The sequence below is a fragment of the Salpingoeca rosetta genome, assembly GCF_000188695.1.
Source record: "Salpingoeca rosetta unplaced genomic scaffold supercont1.18, whole genome shotgun sequence".
In the NCBI taxonomy this organism is placed as follows: domain Eukaryota; class Choanoflagellata; order Craspedida; family Salpingoecidae; genus Salpingoeca; species Salpingoeca rosetta.
The window spans coordinates 450,139-465,623 of record NW_004754916.1 but is presented as its reverse complement, the minus strand read 5'-3'; the positions used below and the strand labels follow the sequence as shown (position 1 = coordinate 465,623).

Here is a 15,485-nt window from a genome sequence, read left to right as displayed (position 1 = left end):
CAACACACACACACACGACACACACGAACGACGAACGACTCACCACCCCCCCACCCCCACCACACACACACACAAGCACTACTCACTCACCAAGCCCGAGGCTGCGGCTGGTCCGCCATCCACAACGGTGGTGACGCACGCGCCGACGTCGTTGTCGGAGGGAGAGGAGATGCGCATGCCAAAGCCAAGCTCGCTCTTGTGCAGAACAACACGCCGCTCCTCAATGGGGTGATGGGCATCGTGGCCCGCACCGCCACCGCCAAACACGGCGCCTTCGCCGCCAGCCACTTCCTCTTCCTCGTCCGCCTCTGGCAGCGGTGTTGGATCGCGGCACACGACCAGCTGCACAGCGTCGCCCTGCCGAAGCATGTCTACCACGCCACCGTGCGACTTGCCAGCCGTCATCTCGCCGTTGATGGCCAAGATGCGGTCCCCAATCTCAATCATGCCCGTCACGTCGGCAGCACCACCTGGTACCAGTCCCGCAACCCGCACAATGCCAAGCTCCTCGTCCGTGATGATGGTCAGGCCAAGGCCTGCCGAACCACGTGCGACCTCAACCGTGTGTGTGTCCTGTGCAGCTGTCGCTGCTGCTGCCGCCGCTGCCTTGGTGCGTGCACCTGTCCCTGTCGATGCGCGACCATAGATGGACCCGAGGTTGTCGTACCCGTCAGTCGTCGACTCCTCATCAAGCGCATCCAGCCCGCCAACAGTGAGCATTTGTTTCGTCGTCGCTGCAGCCGCTGTTTGTAGCTGTCCACGCGCAGGGGTCACGTCGTTCGACGGCGCACGTGATGGTGTCTTTGGCGATGATGTCAGGGCAGCGGGGAGAGGGGCGGTGTCGCTTGTGACTCGCAGGTCAAGCTCATCGCACGCACGCAGGCACGCAATGATGTCCTCGTGAATCATGTTTGACACGTCTTCGCCATTGATGGCCAGGATGCGGTCTCCAGAGAACAGCTGTTGGCAGTAGCGGTGGTGCGGTGGGAGAAGGAGAGTGTGACATGGACAGACCGAAGTGGGGGGGGGGGGTGAGACCAGCGAGGAAACTTCAATGCGCAATGGTAGAGGCAAAGTGAACGCTGACAGGAAGCAACTAGCAAAGTCCACGGTTTCATACATACACAGACACACAGACACACACACAGACACAGACACAGACACAACACAGACACACACACGCAGACACAGACACAGACACACACACACACACACACACACACACACAGATACACTCACCATTCCCGAATCGCTGGCCACGCTGCCTTCAACAACGCTGGCAATGCGTGACTGCAATCCCGTGTCGGGATCAGAGGCGACCGTGAAACCAAAGCCCTGCCCGCGCTTGACAAGATGCACGCTGCGCTCGGCGGCTGTGGCTGCATTCTCAACATGAGCGTTGGCGTCCTCAACAACAGACACGGACTACAGATTGTAATGGGCGGGCGCGCGTGCATGCATTGGGGTGAGTGGGGAAAATGGATGATGATGGTGATGATAAACATATAGCTTTGCTTGGGGCACGTCGTATGGGTGCAGCACACACACAGACACACACACACACACACACACTATGACGCTCACCGGCAGGGAGACGACCACAAATGAGACTTTGGACTTGCGCCTGAGAAGATCCAAGACTTCTTCGTGTTGCAGATCCTGCACAGGGTGTTCGTCCATCTGCACAATGGCATCGCCCGTCGCAATGTCAAGCGCCTGGCACTGAGGCAACACCTCTGTGATGTGCACAACACCCAAGTCATCGTCCTTGGCAATGCGAAGGCCAAAGCCCTTGTCAGTGCGCTCGACGTGCACGATGCGCACGTTTGTGCCGCCAATCCGCTGGATGCGTGACTCCATGTCGGCTGCCTGCTGGTAGCTGTCACGGCGCAGCGCACGCTTGTACCCAGCGTAGCCCTGTGAAGCAGAGGAAACCTTGCGTGAGAAGTGTTGTTGTGGTACATGAATAGTAGGCATACGCGCACATACGCAAAAACGCAATACGCACCCACAAACACACAGACACAGAGACAGACACACAGACACACACACAGACACACACACACACACACAAACACGCACACACATCTGCTCACCTGTGGGTTGGTGCGAACGAGGAGAGAGATGTAGTCACCGGTGCTCTTGAGCGCAGCGGATGCCTCCTCCTTCGATGCACTGGCCACATCCTGACCGTTCACCGCCAACACCTGCAACCCCTCCTGCAGCCCGCCTTGCTCATCCGCTGGGCTGCCAGGCTTGACGTGCGAAATGTAGATGCCTGGGCAAGGCTGTTCCCGCACGTGCACGATGTTGAAACCAAATCCGGTTGGGCCGCGCTTAAACGTGACGAGCGTGGGCCTGGCCAGATCCTTGGCACTGGACCGTTTTGTCAGCGACGTGCATCGAATCAGTCCGCCGTCCGTCTGGTTCTGCCCAGCGGACCTGCGCGTGCCATAGTACACACCTGTCGTTGAATGTGTGTGTGAGCGTGTGTGTGTGTGCGAGTGAGCGTGTGTGTGTAGGTGTATGTGTGTGAGCAAGTGTGCACAAGTGCAAGATGACCGGGAAATGCACGGCAACAACATCAAACAAAACACAATCAAGCAAAACACAATCAAGCAAAACAGCTACTGACCGTTGCGTTCGCCCCATTCAAAGAGCTCGTCCCGCTCAATCATCTCCTCGAATTCCTCCTTCGACACGAAGAAGTAGTGCACGCCGTGCTGCAGAGGGATGGGCGGAAACGAAAACAAACCGCGAGGGGGAGGGAGAGGCATTGGATTGGTGTGTACTGGAAGCGGAAGTGGTGTTGGACATGCATGCACGCAAAGCGGACAATGACACACTCGCACCCGCACGCACGCACACACACACACACATACACGCACAAGCACGCGCACACGCACAAGCACACACACACACTCTCACTCACAAACAATTCGCACCACTGGTGTACCTTCTCGCCCTCGCGGGGCTTGCGTGTTGTAAGCGGGACGGTGTGGCTGTACATGCCACGTCGGACATCGGCCTTGATGGCCTTCAAAGCGTCATCATCGTGAACAGATGGCGCCAGGAATTCGCGGATGGAGCGTCGGTGCTTCCAGTTCTGCGCTTCTCTGCACAGCACCAACAACTCAACCGTGTCATCCGCCCCCTGTGACGATGCGTGGGATGGCGGGTTGGTGGTGGGGAGGAGAAAGGAATGAGTGGAGGCGAGGAAGGGGAAGGTAACAGCACGATCACCAAGATCACAATCAAACTTGAGATCGGTTCCGACACACACACACACACACACACACGCACATGCGGCCCTCCCTTTTCATCGCGTACCTCGAGCAGTCGCATTGCGCTGTCGTGGGTGGTGCCGGCGACATTTAGGGAGTTGATGGCCAAGATGCAATCACCCTAGTGACGAGCGAACATGAACCCCGCATGTGCATTTGTCAATACATGCGCTCTGGACAGTCCACACGGCGCGCGCGCACACACACACACACACACACACACACACACAGTGCATGTACACACCCACACACACCCACACACACCCACACACACACACGTATACACGCAACAGAATGCACACACGTATACACGCAACAGAATGCACACACGTCACCTCCAACCCACCTCCTGAATGTTGCCATAGCTTGAACTGAGAACAACTGGGTCGTTCAAGTGCGTGATGGTTGGCAGCTCGTCCTTCTCAATCCCGCCCTGGAACTCAATACCAAACCCTTTCGTCTCTGGCTTCCTCTGCAGGATTACGGTGTTCACGCGCGTGCCCTTGCGATCCTTGTTCTTCATCGCATGCTGTCGGCACAGGTATGAGAATATTAGAAGAGTCGACAGAGGATGTCGTGAGCAGAGACAGCGCACGCTTCTGTCACTAACGTCAACACACAACCAACCAACCAACCAAACACACACACACACACGCACGCACGCACACACACACACACACACACACACCTTGAAAGTGCGGGAGCGCTCAAAGCGGCGGCTGGGGTCGAGATCACTTGGAATGACCTTGGGTGTGCCGTAGTAGTGGCCTTTGTACTTGCCCCACTCAAGCAACTGCCCGTTCATGATCATCTAGACCACAGGCATGGCACGAACATACATCGAGAAGTGAGTAAGGACGCAAGCAGAGTGCAGCACAGAACTTTGCACACACACACACATACACAAACAAGTGCTTACACACATACACGCACACACATACACACACAACACAACACACACACACCTCCTCAAACACTGCTGTGGAGACAAATTGGTAGTCCTCGCCGTCAACTTCATCCTCCTGCTTTGGACGTGACGTGACGGGTACGGTCATGCTGTAGAGCGTGCTCTTGACCTGGTCTTGCAACGCCGCCGCATCCTCGTCCATCGATGGCAGTGCCATCAGCTCGCTCACCTTGGTGGTCACCAGCCAGGTTGGAAACGTACAAAGCGTGAGTTGAGTACCGCGACGTGCACTTTCACACACACACACACACACACACACATGCACACACGCGCGCGCGCACACACACACAAACATACATACACACACCTTTCTGTAGGACTGGTTTGTCTTGCGTTTGAGGATGGAGAGCGTGACCTCATCACCAGCGCTCTTGATCAGACGGATGACTTCGGCATGCGATTGCCCCGCCACATTCACGCCGTTCACCGACACAATCTCGTCGCCCTTGCCAAGGGGCTCGCCGCGAACAACAAGGGGGGTGACGTTGGGGCGAAGCACGATCGCAGGCAGCAGATCATCCTCAATGCCCCCAGCAACGCTGAAGCCAAACGAGCCCTTGTCGTTCCGCCGAACCACAACGGTAACAGGAGCAATGCCACGTGGTGCCAGCGATCTTCCCTTCTGCTTACGGCGCCGTCGCTTCTTCGCCTTGGCGATTGCAGCAGCATCATCGCCACTGCTCCCGTCATCTTGGTACTGCTGCTGCTGCTGCTGCTGCTGCTGCTGTTGCTGAGGTGATGCACTGGCAGGCGATGTGTCGACAGCCTTCTCTGTCGACACGGCAGTGATCTCTGGGATGGCATCCAGGCCCGCTGCCGACTTCTGCTGCTCAGCACCATCACCATCGCCGTGCTGCACTGATGATGCCTCTTCCTCCGCCACGGCTTCGAGCGGGGACACGCGGAAGCTTGCTGCTGTCAACTCAGCGCGCGACGATGCTGGTGGTGCGAGCGGCAGCTGGGTGAAATCGGGGGCCCAGTATGTGGCGTCGACGCAGTGGAAGACAATGTTGGCGACGGACTTGACTGTCTTGGCCAAGCTCACGCCCGTGTCGACAACGTGGGTGAAGAGGTGATCAAACTCGTCCTCCGTGGCCATCGTTGCGTTGTACAGCGCCTCTGCTGTTGACTTGTCGACAGGCGTGTCCTCGTCGTCTGCGGCAGCCGCTTGCTGCAGTGATTTGAGCAGTGTGTCCACGCTCTTCGGGCGAAGGAAAATGACCACGGGGTGGATGTCGCCAAACTGCTGCAGGCGCTGGATCGCCTTGAGCTGCGTGTCGAGGATGACAACTTTCCCTTCCTCTGCGGGCTCACGGATGGCCGTCAGGGATGTGCCATACAGGTTGCCCTTGTACCGCCCAGCCTCAATGAACTTCTGCTCCAGACAGATAGATCAGGCAGCAAGCAAGGAAGAGAGAGCGGGGAGGAGATGGAGGGAAGGAAAGAGTGAGCAAGTGGGGCAAGTAGGACACGGCGTGACGATGTTGATCGCGAACAAGACTTGTCGTGGTGGTGGTGGTGGTGGAAAAACCGTGCGGTTTGATTGAAATGCAACACAACGACACCATAAAATCATGCCTGTGGTTGGCGCAAAATTCAAACTATCATCATCCGGAGGACCACAGCGACACACACAGACACACACACACACACAGACACACACACAGACACACAGACACACAGACACACACACACCCACACAACCACACACCCACACACACACACACAGATTTGAACGACAATACAAAACAAACCTTGTGGGAGAGCATGTCGTCCATCTCCTGGCGCGTGATGAAGAAGTAGTCAACACCGTCCACTTCGCCTTCGCGTGGCGCGCGCGTCGTATGGGGAACAGCGTGCACAAACTCAATGTTGGGCAGGACGTGCCGCACCGCCTCTGTAATGCGAAGCGACTCCGGCCCGATGATGGCCAGTGGGCGTTTGAAATTCCCGGCAACACTGCGCTTCGATACTACCTGATATGAGCGAATGGACACAGCCTCGGCCTTGCGTTCCTCCGGGGTCTGAGGGTGTGCGGGGAAGGGGACGTGTGAGGCGATGCAGTGAAACAAGAAGCGCAGGCAAACAACGGCAGAAGCAAACGTGCATTCCTGCGCCACAACGTAAACACGGACACACACACACACATACGCACACACAACGTACACATCACGCATGCACACATCACGCACGCACACACATCACACATCACACACACATCACATAAATCACACGTCGTACACACCTTGTTGGTGAGGGTGAGGCGTTTTTGAGGCTTGGACATGTTTTCCTCCACACGGGCACAGAGGTCTGCCCACTCGCGCGTCATCATAAAGTCCTTCTCACGGCGGTTGCGCGAGGGAATGTGGCCCATCTTTCCCGTTGCCGGGTTGCGCGCCATCCACCACTCGCGATCAGACACGTTGGTGACCTCAAGCACGTCGCGGCGCTTGAAGGACAGCTGCGAGTGATGCTCTGCCTCATAGTCGTACAGTGCGCGCACGTAAAACGGAAGTGGCGGGAAGCGTGACTGCCGCCTCTGCTTGCTGCGACGCCGACCGGCCTTCATGGCCCCGACACCAGTGCTCGCACTGGCACTGGCATCGTCTGCTTTTTGGCGAAGTGGAACCGCGTCCACCGCTGCCTGCAAGGACGAAGCAGACGAGGATGACGCCTGCTTCTTACGCGCCTGCTGTGTTGTCTGTGCTGACCCAGTCGCGGCTTCTGCTCCTGCAGTCGTAGTAGGAGTAGGAGCACCCGTTAAGGCAGTGGCAGCTGCTTGCTTCTTTGCAGCCGCAGCGTCCTGTTCACCTTGCATCAAGGCCTGCTTGCTCGAGCGCTGGGCCTTGTTCAGGTTGACGGTTGCCCGGTTGTACAGGTCTGCCATGGAACCGCCAGACACAGAGCTGCAGCCGCTGGCAATGACGCGTTCATATGCATCCTTGTCCTCCTGGAAGCACAGTACCACATCACCAATCTGCTGACTCAGCAGTGTGCAGCAGGCGTCCAGGTCCAGCTCGTCAATGGCGTGACCGTTCACCTCCAGCAGCTGCAGGCCAACGCGCACGCCGGCCTTGTCCGCGTCGCTGTCTGCAATGACATCGGACACGAAGATACCCGGGGCGCTGCGTGGGTGATGCTTGCTGGCTGCAAGATCGAAACCAAGCGGCGAGGCCTGCGTGGGACGAGGAAGGACGATACGAATGCGCTCGCTGTTCGTCACCTCGCTGAAGAGGAGGTAGCCCTCCATGTTCTCCATCACCACCAGCGAGACGCTGTCGGCGACTAGGCATGTCTTGGCCAGCAGCCGCTGTGCTTGCTGGTAGCTCTCCGTGCGCAGCGAGGTCCACTCGTCCGTTTTCGCGCCAGAAATCTCAATCAGCTGATCGCCAACCTGCAGCCCTTGCTGCTCAGCCGCGCTGCCCTTCACAACGGTCGACACATACACGCCTGTGCGCTGCGGGCCTTTGCCAGTCTCGCTGAACCCCGTGAGCGTGAACCCAAATGCCTCACTCGCGGTGGTCATTGTCGCATTGTCCGTCGCAACAGCAGCTGCGGCTGTCGCTGTCGTTGTCGTATCTGCGGCCGTCTCCTTGTGGCAGGGCAGCTCAATCAGTCTCAGCTCCATGGGGGAGAAGAACTTGGGCGTCTGGGAGTAGCGACGCATGCGCAGCTGCTCGCGGAAGGGCGCAAACCCATCCGCGTTCTCCACAACATCGAGTGTGATTTGCCCACTCGCTGCCTGGAGCATTGACTCCACCTGCAGGCGCGAGAATCCCGTCACCTCCTGCCCGTTGATGGTGAGCAGCTGGTCGCCAACGGAGAGGTGCCCCGTGCGCTCAGCGGGGCCGCCAACATGGATGACAGATACAAAGATGTCAGCTCCCATCTCAGATCCGCCGACAACAGAGAACCCGGGGCCGTGTGCGTCTGTGCAGTCGATGGTGACCGTGCGCACATCCCGGTGCACCTGTGCCATGTCATCGCGGTACTGCGCAAAGCCCTCGTTGTTCGTGGCGAGGGACAGCGTTGCCTCCATGTCAGAGTCAATGAGCAGGTTCATGACATCCTCCACATTCGCCAGGCGCACGTCGTGCGAGTTGACGGCAAGCAGCTGGTCACCAACTGCAACGCGGCCGTCCTTATGCGCAACGCCACTGTTGCGTGTGTGTATGTATTTGGGGGGGGGGGCGGCGTTACACGTGTGAGTGAGTGAGTGAGTGTTTGTGCGCGCGCGTTTGTGTGTGAGTGAGTGAGTGTGCGTGTGTGTGTGTGTGTGTGTGTGTGTGTGTGTGTGTGTGTGTGTGTGTGTGTGTGTGTGTGTGTGAGTGTTGGCAGAGGAGTATGCGCATGTGTGTGTGTGTGGGGGGGGGGGCAGAGGAGTATGCGCATGTGTTTGTGTGACGTGTGTCGATGTACAAAGCGAGATGATCATGCACGATTGAGTTGAGGTTGAGGAGGGAAGCAAGGAATTTGTCATGCCGTGGCCCAAGTAGTGCGGGCACTGTCACAACTGCATCATTGCATTACCTTGGCGCGACGGTGGCAATGAAGACGCCTGCGCTGTCATCGTTGACGTCCTGTGGGCCGCAGATGCTCAGTCCCCATGGCGTGCTTGGGGAGTCACGACGAAGCGTGATGTGCTTCACCTTCGTTGCGCCTTGCAGTTGCCGCGCGCTCTTGCGCTTGCGGCGCTGCTCCGTGCGACGAATGCTCACCTGCTGCTTGCGGGCAGTCTTACGGTAGGGCTCAAACCCAGCGTGGTTGGCGCACACCACCATCACCAGTTCGGGCCCAGAGTCGTTCAGCAGCTCGTCCACGTCCGGCGCCGTGGCCTTCAGCGTCTGCAGAGTGCGGGCGGAGTGGTGTTGATAGCGGTACAGGAAGGGAAGGTCAGAGGCGGGGGACACAGGCGAGCAACGCACGGTTAGGTTAGCCTTGCCAACAAAGAGAAGGACAGGCAGCGATCAAGTGTCACATGTTCATGCTTACAGACACACACACACACAGACACACACAGACACACACACGCACGCACGCACGCGCACACACACACACACATTCGCATGCGAACACGCAGCGCATTGCATTCTTCCTACTCACGATGGCGCCGTTGATGCTGATGATTTGGTCGCCCACGGCAACCTGTCCCTTAGCACACGGGCCATGCTTGCTCACAGACGCAATGTACACACCAGGTGCACCACTGCCCTCGGCGTCTGGGCCACAGACCGTGAACCCAAACCCGTGCGCGCCACGCTGCAGCGTGACGAGGCGCTCCTCCCCACCGGTGAAGTCACGGTACTTGTCAAAGCCCGCGGAGTTGGTGGTGACAACCAGCTCGAGCACGTTGTTGCTGTTTAACAGCTCCTCCACGCGCTCTCGCGTGCTTGCAAGCACGTTCTCCGAGTTGATTTCCTGTCGGCATTGTGAATGCAACATGGGGTGGTGCTGGTAAGCAATAATGGAGTGATGTGATGGGAAGCAGGAGAAGTGCTGACCGAAGCTGCACGACAATGCAGAGCAACCAATTATGCGGCGTACTGTCATTAAACGCGCACGCGCACACGCACACACACACACACACACACACACACACACACACACACACACACACACACACACACACACACACACAAAACACGCACATTTGTTGGCACGCACCACAAGCTGGTCGCCGACTTGCAGGGATGACTCGCGCGCGAGCGGGGTGATGAGACGGGTGACAAACACGCCGTCCCTTGGGTCGTCTGCATGCGCATCAGGGCCATCCACTACAATGCCGAAGCTCTGGGTGGCGTCGTCACGCATGATGCGAAGCGCACGCAGCTCAAAGTCTGCCACGCTCTCGGCAACATCTGCGTTCTGCGTCTCTGTCTCAAAGTGCTTCATGCCGTCAGGGTTGTGCACAACTGCACAGTGTGTGAAGCATTGAAAAGAAAGGAGTAAACGTATGTGAGAAAGCAGCAGGTTGAGAGAGAGAGAGATAAGCGTGAGCATGTGTGGCAGCGGGAAGAAGCACAACACATTACCGTCTCACTGTGCGCACTGTATGCGCATACCGTGACACGTGCACACCCAAAGACACCCAGACACCACTCACACAAACACACACGCGCACCCACGCACCCAGGAGCTTGGCGGTGAGCCCGCTTGTCTTGAGTGTCTGCGATGCGGTTTGGTGCGTGGCTGCGTTCATGCACAGGCCGTTCACTTCAAGAATCTGATCCCCGGCTTGCAGCTCGCCGTTGTGGGCGGCGACGGAGTCTGGCATGATGCCGCTGATGAAGATGGCGGTGTTGCCTGCAGGCACGCCAGTCATGCTGCGGCCGAGCACGCGCAGGCCCCAGCTGTCGGACACGGAATCCCGCTCCAGCACAACGACACGAGCAGCTGGGAGGCTGTCCTTCGACACGCCAGGTGGAACTGGACATTGTATGTGTGTTTGTTTGAAAAGAGCGGCGATCGTGAGGATGAAGTGAGACAATGAGAGCACAACGCTTGTCTTAAACGACACACGTATGTCAACACACGCCAACGCAACGCACACACACACACACACACACACACACACACACACGCATGCACGCACCGAGTGGAGCGTAGTGCTGCTCATCGGATTCGTGTGCAATGCGTGCAAATGCGTCTGGGTTTGATCGAAGCGTGATCGTGGCCTTATCCACCATGGACACGTTGAGCAGCGTCTGGGCTTCCTTCACCGTTGCCTTCTCAACCTGCCAGCCGTTGATGTCAACTGTAACGCGCCCAGAGTGCAGGGTATTTGTGGAAGCGTGGAATTGGCCATTCATTCGTTGTGAGTGGAAGCATATACTTGAGCGTGAGAGGCATGACTCACACGAGCTGGTAACCATGCGCACACGTCCTCCAAGGATCTTCACAGCCGCTTAACACACACACACACACACACACACACACACACACCCTTTCACACACACACGCAGTTGCTCTGCATCCCTTCATGCCACCACGAAACAAGTCATGTTACACTTCAGCACTCACTGATTTGCATGCCACGGGCAAGTGCGCCCTGTGTTGCTGCTTTGGTGCCGGCGTGAACAGCAGAGATGAACACGCCACCCTTGTTCTGCTTAGACGAGCTGCCAACGAGTTCAATGCCGTATCGGCCGTTGTCGCGTCCAATCTCAACCACAACGAGATCATCGACAGCAATGCGGCCTCGCTGGTACGACACTTCGAAGCCATCCTGCAGTGAGTGTTGTTGTGCATTGTGTGTGGTGGTGATGAGCGAGTTGTGAGGTGGTGAGGGAGGTGGGCACGTGCGATGAAGATGTGTACCTAAACAGCAGCAACAACAAAACAAAGTGAAAACACGGCGTGCATGCATGAATAATGCATCCCAGTCTGAGGTGTGCGGATGAGTGCAGGTCACGAACGTTTGAGAGGGATCGACGAACGAGCCCGTGACGGCCGTGAAATTGCTCCTCGCGTGTCACCTTCTCCTTCTCCACGATCCGCGACACAACAAGGCACACCTGCAAGGTTCAGCAGTATGGCACACGAAAAAGGGGACAGGGGTTGCTGTGAGCTTATACGTGTGCGCGTGCTGTGGGTGCGTTCACGTGCACACGCACGTGATCATCAAACTCAATCAACAAAAGAAGTCGGGTGACGCCCTAAGACAGGCGTCACATCGCAGTGCATGCATGCATGCAACTCATTACATCACATTCGCACCTTTCCCGTGTGCATGGCATCTTGAATGGCGGCGACAGCTCGGTCGTGCGTGACGTTGTCCAGGTGAACACCGTTGATCTCACAGATGCGATCCCCTTCCTGCAGTCGTCCGTCTGACGCAGCAATGCCATGGGCAAAGATCTTCTTGATGTAGATGGCGGTGTCGCCCTGGCCCAGGCTGTCGTCTTGGCCGCCACAGATGGACATTCCAAGCAGCTTCCCTTCCGTGACGTCGAGGATGATGTCCTCCATCACCTCGCTGTACACCGTGCCTGCAGGCAAAGCAACGAATAACACCAACCAAGAGCAAAGCAAAAAGGGATACGGATTGATGTTGTGAGGGACGCGCAAAGGTGCAGATGTGTGCGTTTGATAGCGCCAAACACGCGCATTTTGCATGTAAAGCAAACAGAGACACTGTCTCGTGCTCCGCACACGAACCGTCAATCTTGTGTTCGATGCCTGTTGCCCAAGATTCCTTTCTTGACTGCAGCATTTTGATGGGCCGCCTTGTGCTTGCGCGCTGGAATTCCTTGGAGCCAATCACCAGCTCCTCATTGGGCGCGTACACCTTCTGCGCATGCTCAAAGCCTGGGTTGTTGTTGTTGTTGTTGTTGTTGTTGTTGTTGTTGTTGTTGTTGTTGTTGTTGTTGTTGTTGTGTGGTGAGTGGGTGTGGAAGACAGAGAAACATCAAGGCATGCAAAGCAATCGAGAAGACTCGGCGTTTACATGCCAATACGCACCTGCGGAGTTGTGTACGACGTCAAGGACAAGAATTTGCTTTGCGCGGTTAAACGCCTGAAACGCTTCCATGAGCGTTGCTTGCGTCAGGTTCATCCCATTGGCAGACAGGACCAAGTCTCCGGGCTGAATGGACTTGTCTGCATGCAGTCAAAGTGTGCAAGCGTGGGCGAGCGAGTGTTTGAGGGCGCATATGTGGTCGTGTGCGCGTGAGGGATATGAAGAAAAGAATAGGGATGATTGAGATGGTAAACGACTTTGGAGCTGTTCAAAGTGCTGTGCACAGCCAACACCATACACACCTTTGCCGTGTGTCTTTGAGATGTAGATGCCCGCGTGTCGCTCGCCCTCGCCAGGGCCAATCACAGTGAACCCAAAGCCAGACGCATCGCGGTGCAACACCACCGTCCGCTGCGAAGACGCGTGCATGTGTGCATGTGTGCGTGAGTGTGCGTGAGCGTGCAAGTGCGAATGTGCGCTTGAGTGTGCAAATGATGTGTGCTTTAGCGTGCATGTGATGTATCACAAATGCATGAGTGCGAGCAGACAGGAGACATAATGCGATTCCAGCACATGCAGCAACGTGCTGTTGACTCACGTATGATTCGCCAAGCACGTTGGTGGAAGAAAGGCGCTGGGCACGGTTGACCGTGAGCGACGCATCCTCACTGCAGACGTGGTAGTGTGCCCACGTGCAGGCGAGGAATGAATGAGCACAATGTGAACGCGGAACACACAGATCACGCAGCTACGTGGACACAGAGTCACATACACACACACACACACACGCACACACCAACACCAGGTGGGCGTAAAGCAGCACTGCGAGTTTGGTGGTGAATGGCTTACGAGAGGCGGGATCTGAGGGTTCCTTCTTGTGGCGTTGTTGACGAGCGCTTGATGGTGTTCTGGAACGCTTCCTGCAGTGTGGGACCCTGACACACAAACAGATACAGATGGAAAGGAGCAAGTGATCACGTTGCATGAGCGTTCGCGTGCACACGCCAGCAAGCAAGCAAGAACGAGGAGGAGGAGGAGGAGGAGGAGGAGGAGGAGGAGGAGGAGGAGGAGGAGGAGGAGGGAGATGGCATTCTGATGTGGCACCCCTCAAAACATGACGTGCCAAGCGTTGGAGCTGGAGTAGTGGACATGCAAAGTGATCGCCACCACAACCAAAAACACGAGCAAGAGGAAGCCGGACAGTGCAGCTCACCACGCTCATGGCGATGGCGTCTGCCTTGCGCTGGCGCTTGTGGGCGGGCTTTGGCGTGGATTTGCGGCGGAAGAAGGTGTGGTGCTGGATGGCGGACTTCCACAGCGCCTTACACGTCACTTTGGAGCTGAACGACACCGTGATGGAGGAAGTGCCCTTCTCCTTCTCGTTTCGGAACGTCAGCGTGAATTTTCGGCGCTTGAACTGAATGTTCTTGATGCGGCTCCTGTATCCGGTGCACGCAAACGAGCAAGTGAGAGATTGGTGAGGTGGAAGCATTGAAATGTGTGTGTGTGTGTGTGTGTGTGTGTGTGTGTGTGTGTGTGTGTGTGTGGAAAGGGGGATAGTGACGGCACAATGTTGTGTGCGCATGGGATATTACACACGTGCACGTCATGTCAACTGCAACTGACCATGTGTATGTGATGATGGAGGATTGGCGGTAGAGGTTGATGCCGATGGGGCACACGCCCACAGTCAGCGCTGTGGTGTGAAGAGATAGGCGCACGTCGAGGAGATGTGTGAGTGAGTGAGTGTATGTGTGTGTGTGTGTGTGTGAGAAGAAGAGTGGCAGGGAAATCGTCTTGTGTGTGTGTGTGCGTGTGTGTGTGCACAACAGCAAATGTATGCGCGGGTTTGATGCGATGACATGACAGGCGAACACAGGAGTTGCTTCAGTACGTACGTTGCCCTTCTTCGTCCTTGCATTTGTAGAGGTCCACACCGTACATGTGTTGCTCTTGTGCCAGTGCAATGAACGCTGTCTGTGCCGCATTGGTTGTCATGCCCCTGGAAGGTGCGCAGCGTACAAATGCGATGGAAGCACGACGGCGTGAGCTACACCACATGGTTGTTTCTAATGCAGTGCCTGCAAGCAATCAAGTCGTGAAACAAAACAACGCCGTCAAGCAGGCGGACGCACTTGCACTGGATGTGGTGCTGCTTTGCTGCTTCCAGCATGGGGGACATGACGGGAACGAGGTCGTACTCCACAAAGTAGCGTGGGTCGCTGTGCTTCTCCTCATTCCAATCGCCACATTCAACCTAGCGCGTGTGGGATTGTGAGAGAGAGAGAGCGTGTGATGGTGTGTGATTGTGATGGTGTGTGATTGTGATGTTGAGAGAGAGAGAGAGAGTATGTGTGTGTGTGTGTGTGTGAGTGTGTGTGTGTGTGTGGCAGCGAGCAAGTCAAGAAGTTCGGGGACACTGAACAGCGCCCACTTTGCTTTGCCTCTTGTTCAATACCGAGCAGCAAAGCCAAGCAGCTCTGCCTTCACATCCTCATCCACGATGAGCCTGCACACGTGCGCACGTGTGAGCGTCAGTGCCACGTCGAAACCACAACTACAAGCCAGGGAACGTCGTCTTCGAACTGCACAGCACATTTACCAAAATCACGGACGAGCAAACAGGCAACTACCAAACTATACACACACACACACACACACACACACACACACACACACACACACACACACACACACACACACACACACACACACAACAACACACACACGCTTCTTCCGGGGGCAGACAGTGGAGCTGGAGATAGAGAGTAGATAG

At 56.6% G+C, this 15,485-nt stretch overlaps 2 protein-coding genes across 2 annotated transcripts in view; both read right to left on the bottom strand.

Annotated features, from left to right (window-relative positions):
- Positions 1-12,463, bottom strand: part of PTSG_12450 (uncharacterized protein) — a gene marked incomplete at both ends in the record, with an annotated part of 16,253 nt that extends 3,790 nt beyond the window's left edge. The window contains 21 exons of the mRNA XM_004991845.1: positions 91-960; positions 1,240-1,425; positions 1,585-1,917; positions 2,097-2,464; positions 2,636-2,723; positions 2,957-3,154; positions 3,331-3,405; positions 3,631-3,813; positions 3,973-4,095; positions 4,250-4,420; positions 4,559-5,626; positions 6,006-6,275; positions 6,497-6,848; positions 7,893-8,242; positions 9,456-9,607; positions 10,381-10,677; positions 10,844-11,005; positions 11,272-11,476; positions 11,688-11,765; positions 11,968-12,239; positions 12,409-12,463. Coding sequence (XP_004991902.1) covers positions 91-960; positions 1,240-1,425; positions 1,585-1,917; positions 2,097-2,464; positions 2,636-2,723; positions 2,957-3,154; positions 3,331-3,405; positions 3,631-3,813; positions 3,973-4,095; positions 4,250-4,420; positions 4,559-5,626; positions 6,006-6,275; positions 6,497-6,848; positions 7,893-8,242; positions 9,456-9,607; positions 10,381-10,677; positions 10,844-11,005; positions 11,272-11,476; positions 11,688-11,765; positions 11,968-12,239; positions 12,409-12,463 — 5,856 coding nt within the window. The remainder of the gene's footprint in view (positions 1-90; positions 961-1,239; positions 1,426-1,584; positions 1,918-2,096; positions 2,465-2,635; positions 2,724-2,956; positions 3,155-3,330; positions 3,406-3,630; positions 3,814-3,972; positions 4,096-4,249; positions 4,421-4,558; positions 5,627-6,005; positions 6,276-6,496; positions 6,849-7,892; positions 8,243-9,455; positions 9,608-10,380; positions 10,678-10,843; positions 11,006-11,271; positions 11,477-11,687; positions 11,766-11,967; positions 12,240-12,408) is intronic.
- Positions 12,464-12,551: 88 nt separating this feature from the next.
- The window catches only part of PTSG_12449 (uncharacterized protein), a gene marked incomplete at both ends in the record, with an annotated part of 4,265 nt that continues 1,331 nt past the window's right edge, over positions 12,552-15,485 (bottom strand). Inside the window, 10 exons of the mRNA XM_004991844.1 lie at positions 12,552-12,685; positions 12,712-12,849; positions 13,012-13,120; positions 13,308-13,377; positions 13,559-13,644; positions 13,923-14,148; positions 14,336-14,405; positions 14,608-14,711; positions 14,845-14,966; positions 15,200-15,218. Coding sequence (XP_004991901.1) covers positions 12,552-12,685; positions 12,712-12,849; positions 13,012-13,120; positions 13,308-13,377; positions 13,559-13,644; positions 13,923-14,148; positions 14,336-14,405; positions 14,608-14,711; positions 14,845-14,966; positions 15,200-15,218 — 1,078 coding nt within the window. The remainder of the gene's footprint in view (positions 12,686-12,711; positions 12,850-13,011; positions 13,121-13,307; positions 13,378-13,558; positions 13,645-13,922; positions 14,149-14,335; positions 14,406-14,607; positions 14,712-14,844; positions 14,967-15,199; positions 15,219-15,485) is intronic.